The sequence below is a fragment of the Anneissia japonica genome, unplaced genomic scaffold (assembly GCF_011630105.1).
Source record: "Anneissia japonica isolate Jap-2015-1 unplaced genomic scaffold, ASM1163010v1 scaffold14868_len205136_cov114, whole genome shotgun sequence".
Lineage (NCBI taxonomy): Eukaryota > Metazoa > Echinodermata > Crinoidea > Comatulida > Comatulidae > Anneissia > Anneissia japonica.
Genome location: NW_022687593.1, coordinates 148,637 through 157,592, shown reverse-complemented (window position 1 = coordinate 157,592; position 8,956 = coordinate 148,637). Strand labels below are relative to the sequence as shown.

The following is an 8,956-nucleotide window of genomic DNA, read 5'->3' as shown; positions in this document are numbered from 1 at the left end:
CATGTACCATTCTATGTTCTCTAACACGAGAATTAACAGTTAATATTTCAATCTCCAGCAAATTTAAATATCATCAAATCCTCCTTTTTTGGAATGTAAGGAAATAGATAGTGCTTCCCTTGTTGGATCGATTGTAACTCCTGATTGTAGCAACCCCAAAACGAATGGCATTTCAGAAATACAGTACAGAAACTTCTCTCAATCTCATATCCTATCGCGTTGTTTGCGTTTTAAGTTAACTATTTATTTACTTTTTATTTTATTTATTTTTAAGCGTACAGGTTTGGAATATTTTAAAATCCTAAGTTAAATTATTTAAAGTTTTCTTTTATTTTCAATGAAAAATAAATGCGATCGTTAATATCGATCTTGGTACAATGTAAACATGTAATCACATGACTACTTATACAGAATATATATTATAGGCCTAGACTAGGACCAGGCCTCCTACTATAGTATAGAGGCCTAGTCCTCCTACTATAGTATAGAGGCATAGTCCTCCTACTATAGTATAGAGGCCTCGTCCAAGACCTTGTTGCAAATCCCAGCCCACATAAGCCTAACCTATAATGCCAAGCATAGGGCTCGTGATTGCGGTAGCCTGACCATTAAAAATTAGCAGACGCACTGGGAAGCGTTGTTCAAGCAAAAGTCTATTTCTAGTGTTGTTGTAAAATGCATTTCAAACCAGGCTGGTTTTTGATTTACGTTTTGAAATATAATTTGGAGAGGGCGTTTAATCAAGTCAGACCTACGTTTTGAATTTGAATTACATTTTAAAGAAATTAGAACTACATTTGGAAAAATTTGAACTACGTTTTGAAAAATTAGAACTTCATTTTGAAAAACTAGATCTACATTTTGAGAACCAGACCGATTGGGAGAGGGTTAAGCCTCCTGTCCCCACCTCCCCTGTACCCACCTCCCCTTCCCCTTGCTGGCGCTGCCACTGATCATAGGCTAGGCTTGGGCGCGCCTAGCGTAGAGCAGAGCCTAGGCCCGTGTTAGGCTAGCCGGTATGATTAGGCCGAGGTTATATCATGCCTTGTGCCCATGTGTATCTTTATTTTTTTCCTGATCAATATTTAAAACATGCCATTTATTGCTGATGTTTTGAGCCATAAGACTACAATAATATAGAGTATTTAATGCAATGGGTACTCCGAAGAGGAAAGGGAACATGCTGACCACTCTTTTTGTGAAGTCGGTGCATTGGTCCGAATGTTCTTTGGTCTGAAGAGCCTTTGGTCCGTTAAAATACAGAAAAATATATTTGAAGAATACGAAAACACCTAAGTGCCATACGACTTAACTACTTGTAAAAATAATTTATGTTGTCAAGTAGACATATACATATCATGTCAACATGTCGAGATCAACCATCTTGCAAAGACGATATACTATAAATGTTATGTTGTCATGGCGAGATAAGTTATCTTGTCAAGTCGACATAATAAAAAATGTATGTTGTCGTGGCGAGATAGACTATCTTGTCAAGTCGACATAGTAAAAATGCTATGTTGTCATAGCGAGATAGATTATCTTGACATATCGACATAATAAAAATTGTATCTTGTCAAGTGGACATTGTAAAAATGTTATGTTGTCATGGCGACATAATTTATTTTGCCAAGTCGACATAGTAAAAATGCCAAGTCGACATAGTAAACATGTTATGTTGTCATGGCGAGATAGACCGTTTTCAATGTTCATGGGTTGTTTGTTCACACGTACGTGCACGTTTACCTGCGCCGAAATAATGGAGGAAAGTGCCGAGCGCGAATTCTCTGTTTTTTTACAGTTTCGCAAACATGCGAAAAAAGTAACACTTTTAAAAAGGAGTGGAAAAATTGAAGTAGAAGAAAGATATAGAGAGGTAAACACAATTAATAATAATTATAAAGTGATCACTTTTAATTATTATTAACATTTGAAATGACAAAAAATGTGAAACGCCCATTTATGGGAACGATGATGTCATATTACATATTATCAAACTGTATACAAAAAAGTTAAACGTGTTCAACTCACACAAATGTTTTGAAAGTGGTCCAGGTTGCAGATCCATGAAAAAATTGAAAATTTAGGGGTTTCAGAGGTTTATTTAATCGGGTTTATAAATAGATATAATATGTAGAAAATACATAAATGTTTTCTCCCTCTCGAATTGTGGAGTGGAGTTGAATAGCTTAGTGAGTGAGATGCTTGACTTCTAATCCTAAGGTCCCGGGGTTCAATTCCTTTCACGACAGGACTTTCCAGTGGCATTCCCTACATAAATGAAGAACTAGACATACCATACGTATATTAATGAGTTTTAATTCATAATACTACTAGTAATATGCTGGAACATCTCCCCATCCACGAACGATCGAGAGAGTGATTTTACCCAGATTTTTGTACATTTCGAAACATAAAGAAAATATATTAAAAGTAAAGACAAATTGGTAAGGCAGGAAAAATGGATGCGGGGAGGGGACGAGAAACTAGTATTTTTCTTATTTTGCCTTATATGTGGTTAGGGAAAACATTTGGGAATATGGTTTTTGAAAAGTGATCTTCCTTAATTTACTACATAAATTGTAAGTTGTTTTACTGCCGTGTAAGCTGCATTCCTAGAAAACCAGGTCACTAAAATTCGGACAAATGGATCTTCGGACCAATGGGCCTCCGGACCAAAGACCCTTCGGACCAATAAGCCCTCGGCCCAAAGACCATTCGGACCAAAGGTACGCACCACATTTTGTTGACGTGAGCAGAATTATCCCCTGTGAAGTACTGCGCGGTGACGCAATGAAGCTGCGAATCATACACCCGTATTCATAAAACAAACTTTAGTCGAACTTCGAACTAGAACTTCATTTAGTGCTAGTTGCATCTTTAACTTCAATTTGTATTCACAAACAATGTAGTCGAAGTTTTAACTACGACTACATCAAGTCCTAGTTTTAGTTCAACTGAACACGACTGGCAAGCCACGACTATCAAACTAACCAATGAAAAGGGCTAACTTTTATAGCAGACGAAATTTTAGAGATCCGGAAATGCGGATGAATATTTAGCTGCCGTCTGTGGTTCAAAAACGTATTTCCTCATAATTCATAATAGACCATCATTCCCTTAATTAATTTTCTATAATAATAACTATATTAGTTGTTAACATATTACAATAGAGAATTTTAACAGACACTGAGCATTTGCTTTCTTTGGAGAATATTTATAGTTGAGCCCTAGCGAAGGCGGCGCCATCTTTGTAGTTGTTATTGTGAAGCTACGTGATCACAACGCGAGGGGATTTCGTGCAAATCAGGAACTATCGCATGTGGCCAGCAAAACATGTTAATTTCTCCTTCTGGAAGCTAAACTTGATGTCTCTTTTGTTTAACACACCGAAGATATATCAAACCTGCGTATACAATCGTTTTTACTCCTTTCACTTTATCGTGAGTTCCAAAAAAAACCACGTTTTTAGTGGGGTAAATATTTCAAGTCGGCGATTTAGCCTGACCCTAGGCTGACTAAAAAAAATCGGCATGCGGAGGTATCATTTTAGTCGAGGTTTACGTCATTTAGTCGTAGTGCTAGTCGAAGTTGGTTTTAAGAATACGAAATGACGTAATTTTAAAGTTTTAGCTCCAACTACGACTAAAGTTTGTTTTAAGAATACCGGGGTAAGACTGGTTCTTTTACGGCCTGCCGCGATTTTTGTTAGACATAAGTATTTACGCGACGTAACCAACATGCGAAACATGGCGAAACAGGTATCCAGCTTTAAAAAGTAGCGGAATATGGTTGTGACATATAGAAACCCTAGTGTATGAGATATGAGCACATTCCTGCCAGAGTTTTCAGAAGAGATAGGTGAAGTTACGCGGTTAATTAGCAGAATTAATATATACCGTAGATTATTATTATCGTTATTATTATTATTATTATTATTATTATTATTATTATTATTATTATTATTATTAAATTATTATTATTAATATTATTATTATTATTATTATTATTATTAATAATATATAGTATGTCATATACATAATTATATATAAAACAAAATTTCGCTACATTGCATTGTTCGTCACAGACAATTATAGCATACCGTAAATACTCGAATACGTGCCGCTCTAGAATAAGCGTCGCAACAAACCCGATATTTTTTTCGCTAAGCTAGGCTCTCGAATCGACGCCACGAAATCAATCATCAACAGCTCCATGTATACGAGTTTATCCGTTCGTCCGCATATCCTTAAATATATAACTATTTATATAAATAAATATATATATATTTAAAATCAATAAATATATAATATAAATATATATATATATACATATATATATAGATGTGTATAAGAGACAGATGTGTGTGTGTGTGTGTGTGTGTGACGTATAATTTTAACATTAAAAACAACATAATTGTTTTAATTTTTAATAAATATAATATATTAAAATAGGTGACCCCTAATATATATAAACAAATCTAACAAGGAAGTAAAAGGATTTATTAGAAAACGAAATATGCAATTTCTAGATTGCTAAGAACGGCGTAAAAGTTAAACAAATATATTATGTTAGCTACCCAACTACGGACTTTATCTTGTATTGTAATACAAATAAGAAGGCACAGAAGGAAGTAACTGTAAAAACTGTAGTATTAATAATTCGGTGCAAGGTCTGCACTTGAAATAGAGATTCAGATATTCTGTCTTGAAACAGTGACAGTATAGGAGAAAACGACATTTCAAACAGTCGCAGATTTCTAGACCTACTAAGGAGTAATATCGTTACAGGTGTAGGCTTGAATATGTACGGTACAGCATGTAGGTGGATTATAATACAAATGGTTATACAAGTCTACTTGTACCAACCTACAGAATCTACAGGTAAGTGTAGAATTATTATGTAGAATTTCCGTCAAAATTTCATTTATGTAAACAGACACACCGCAAAAGTAAAACGCTTACACTGCATTGTATGATATTGCTATTTAATAAATGGCTAAAAGTTAATTTTGAAATACAAGAAATACGTTAGCACCAATGCCGGAGCCAGCTATCGAGAAAGTTGGGACAGTTTCACACATTTTTTTGGTTTTTATGTTGGGTCCGCAAATAATGTGTCCACATTTTAAAAATAGGTGAACATTTCTGAAAAATTGGGTCTAGATTTCTCATTTTTTGTGTAAAATGGGTGAATTTTTTAGAAAATGGGCCCCCATATTATTTATATTTATGCGAAAAATGGTTAAACTTTTAAGAAAATTAGTCTACATTATTTGAATTTAAGCATAAAGTTAGATCAAAAGAAATCAATATATTACAGTAAAATTCAAATTTTCTATAAAAAAAAATACAGTGAATTAAATATAAAGATTTAAGTCGTTAATTACTATGTATACCGAATGTACAGTGCCTGTCTCTTATACACATCTAGATGTGTATAAGAGACAGACACTGAGCATGGGAAAAATTTTACTGGTTATTTAATATAAAAAAAAAAGTGTCTAGGCCTAGTATCATTTGTCGTCAAATAAAATGTTTAAAACTCTTGTCATGAGGTGTTAATGTCATGTGATACTAGGCCTATTAGCCTAATAAATATGAGACTGAAGTTTGTTTAGCTGACAGTCTCATTTGATTATGATTTATTGACTACCAAATTAATGTAAATTAAATTAATTCCCTGCATAACAATCGTGTAAAAATTGTGGATTCATAAGCCTACAGCACTAATAAAAAGGTGTAGTTCTGCAATACAAGTGGCTACTGTAAGTATTTTTAAGGAACCAATTTTAATGTAGGCCTACAGACTAGTCTAAATAGTGACTTAGTGCTACAGGTATTAACCAGCAGTAGTAGTAATATCTGCTAAATCAAAGGTAAAAAATCAATTGATTTGACTGGCCTATCCATATACAGTATTGTTTCTGTATTCCTTCCAAGGCCATTTGTATTGTGACAGTCGTCTAAAGAACTACAAACTATACATCGCCAATACCGGTACACTAAACTTAATTATTTAGTGAATCAATATTTGTTCATTGTCTAATGTTGGGTAAAAATGGTGGACTGGTTTTTTTTTATTTTGTTTTTTTTGGCAGTTCCTTCTTATGAAATATTATTCAATTTTTAAAACATTCATTAAACATTTCCAGAAATATGAATTTTCAGGCCTAGTACCAAAGTAATGAAAGATAAAAGCTATTTAAGTCAGTTGTTTTACATCTTACTTCCTATGATTTTTTGTATATATTTGTTATGAATTAGTAAATTGAAAAAAAAAAAGTAAATTTCTGAATATTGCATCTCAACCCTCTATCCCACCCAGACATATTAATGTTGATTACTTTATATATTGCATTGCAGGTCTTTCTAAGCAGTACCCCCTGTCGGTTCTGGCATTTGATAAGCCGGCGGAGTACCTAAAAAACGTGAGAAAATGTGTTGCAGATGACTATGAAGAAGAAAAGCAGCGAAGGCTAAATGCCCCTGCATGGATGAGCTGGGCTAACAAGATGAAGAACCACACAGGAGAGCAGGCACTGATGGTGCAGAAATATCTGGCTAGTAATAAGGTAACTTAAGCCTACATTACCAACATTTGAAGCATTGTTAACAGCTTTGTCAAGGGTGTAGAAGCTTGTAGTGGATTTAGAGGTACTCCTACTACTTGGCTGAATAGTAAAAGTTTAACTTCTCACATCACTGAATGATACTATTTTAAGTCTGATGTACATTCCCCCTCTCTTCCTCCCCTCCCCTCTTTATTTTTCTCAACAAGTCATTAAGATTAAAAGCAAACAGTCACCCCTCATTCTTCGGATTCTTTAAACCCCACCTGAGAGAGAAATACCCTTACCTAACCCCATACTTGATGCATAACCTTAAAATACCTGGCAATGAGAGGGAAGCTTTTCCCGCACTCCCCCACCCATCCTGGGTGAAGATCCTTGAAACACCAATGTGTTAACCCCTAGCTGCCTTCTAATATAACTGTCCTCTCCGATGAGATCCTTGAAATACCCCTAGAGTAAAGTTCACAAGTTAACAATTTGCTTATAGGGGTCTTAATCACCACAGGGGAATCATGATGTCTTCTGATCCAAGTCAATGGCTTCACACTGAAATATTGTCAAATCATATCATATATAAGACACTCGCACTATATATAAACACCCTGTCTCTTATACACAAACCCTGTCTCTTATACACATCTTATATATATATATATATATATATAATTACAATACAAGTTATTATAACAAGATAAGTATGAAGGGATAGGAAATGTGAGTTGATATTGGCCTACCTATTGAGAGCCTGCTTTATATTAAGAAAATGGATTGTGAAAGGGGGGAAAAATACAGGGCGTGTAAGGAATGATGTTTCAAAGCGGGATGTACGACAAGGAATAGGAACTATGGCATTATAAATGTCAGATTAAAACTGTTTAAATATGGTTTGTTAAGTAGTCTGAAATTATTTTAGAAAAAATGTATTCAATCATTTTATTAAATTAATTTGGAAGTTTATAAGAGATGAGATTAATTTATATAAAATTTTATTGTATTACAAATGAAAATACTTATTTGGATATTATATAAAATGATAAATACCGTATCAAAAAATTGCACATACCTTAACATGCTACAGCAAGAATAAACAGGTTATTTAGCTTTGTAAAATTGGCATATAAGCTAATACTTTTATCAAAAATAATGACTTTACTGTCGTTATAGACGGGATCGTTTTCGTCGTTTTAGCTGTTTTAGCATTGGTATGCAATCACGCATATTAAATTTCTGTGGTTTAACTCACTATAAGGCCATGTAAAAAAAAAATAAGTTATTGTTTGTTCGTGTACAGGGTTAGAGTGTATAATTTCTACCTGATCAAACACTACACTGGAAGATCCGTTGAAGTATAATAAAGGCATTGCCTTTCATGTGGGATTTGGAAACTTAGCATGTATCAAGGAGGTAGTTTCATTACAGATTGAAAAAAGCACCCAGCCTTAACAGTTTTTTTTACATGGACTAATTGACTACTTTGAAAATTTTAATGTGGTTAGCTGTCCCTCTCATGCTGCATCACGTTGTGACAGCGAGACTCAGACCTCAAGCCCTTGAAGTATAAATATATAAATGATGTGATCGCCTAACTTCCTACCATATTTCAACACAGATATGAATATTAAAGATACGCATGGACACAGTAAATGAAGAACGTTCACAACCACATTTGTCCATGGGATGTCTAGGAGAAATACGATAACCTGGACAGTTAGGGGTCTAGGCCCAGTAGTCATACAATTTCGTATATTTTCTCTGTATTTCCATCCGTAATTATTCCAAACTTTTATTTGTCATGAATAATTGTTATGTAGAATTTCCGTCAAAATTGCATTTATATAAAAAGACACACCACAAAAGCAAAACGCTTACTCTGCATTGTATGATATTGCCATTTAATAAATGGCGAAAAGTTAATTTTGAAATACAAGAAATACGTTAGCACCAATGCCGGAGCCAGCTATCGAGAAAGTTTTGGACAGTTTCACACAATTTATTTGTTTTCTTTAAGTTTGACGGCACAATATATCTAGACTCCAGAAATTAAGAAAATAAATAAGAAACTAATAGGAAGTTGTAAGTCTTAATTAGTTTAGTTTCATTTAACACCGCTGGCTACTTTCGACTTTTTCCCTTTACAACTTCCGAGGTACACTTAATTGTAACCTGTTTCCGTGACCTCAGTACTTACTGGTTATACACAACCTCCTGTGAGTGCACAAAATACTGTATTTCTTAGCTAAGCTCTGCTACAGGTTGTTTTTAACTTTCTACGACTTACGATGCTAGAGCCCATACAAAAAAATTCTATAGAATTCTATCAAAAAAAAACTATAGAATGTCTATAGCATAATTGTTTAGAAAATCTATAGAAAATTCTATAGA

General features: G+C 34.1%; 1 protein-coding gene across 1 annotated transcript in view; it reads left to right on the top strand.

Annotated features, from left to right (window-relative positions):
* Positions 1 to 4,647: 4,647 nt before the first annotated feature.
* Positions 4,648 to 8,956, top strand: part of LOC117120217 — a 32,257-nt gene continuing 27,948 nt past the window's right edge. Inside the window, exon 1 of the mRNA XM_033265234.1 lies at positions 4,648 to 4,883. Coding sequence (XP_033121125.1) covers positions 4,805 to 4,883 — 79 coding nt within the window. The 5' untranslated portion in view covers positions 4,648 to 4,804. The remainder of the gene's footprint in view (positions 4,884 to 8,956) is intronic.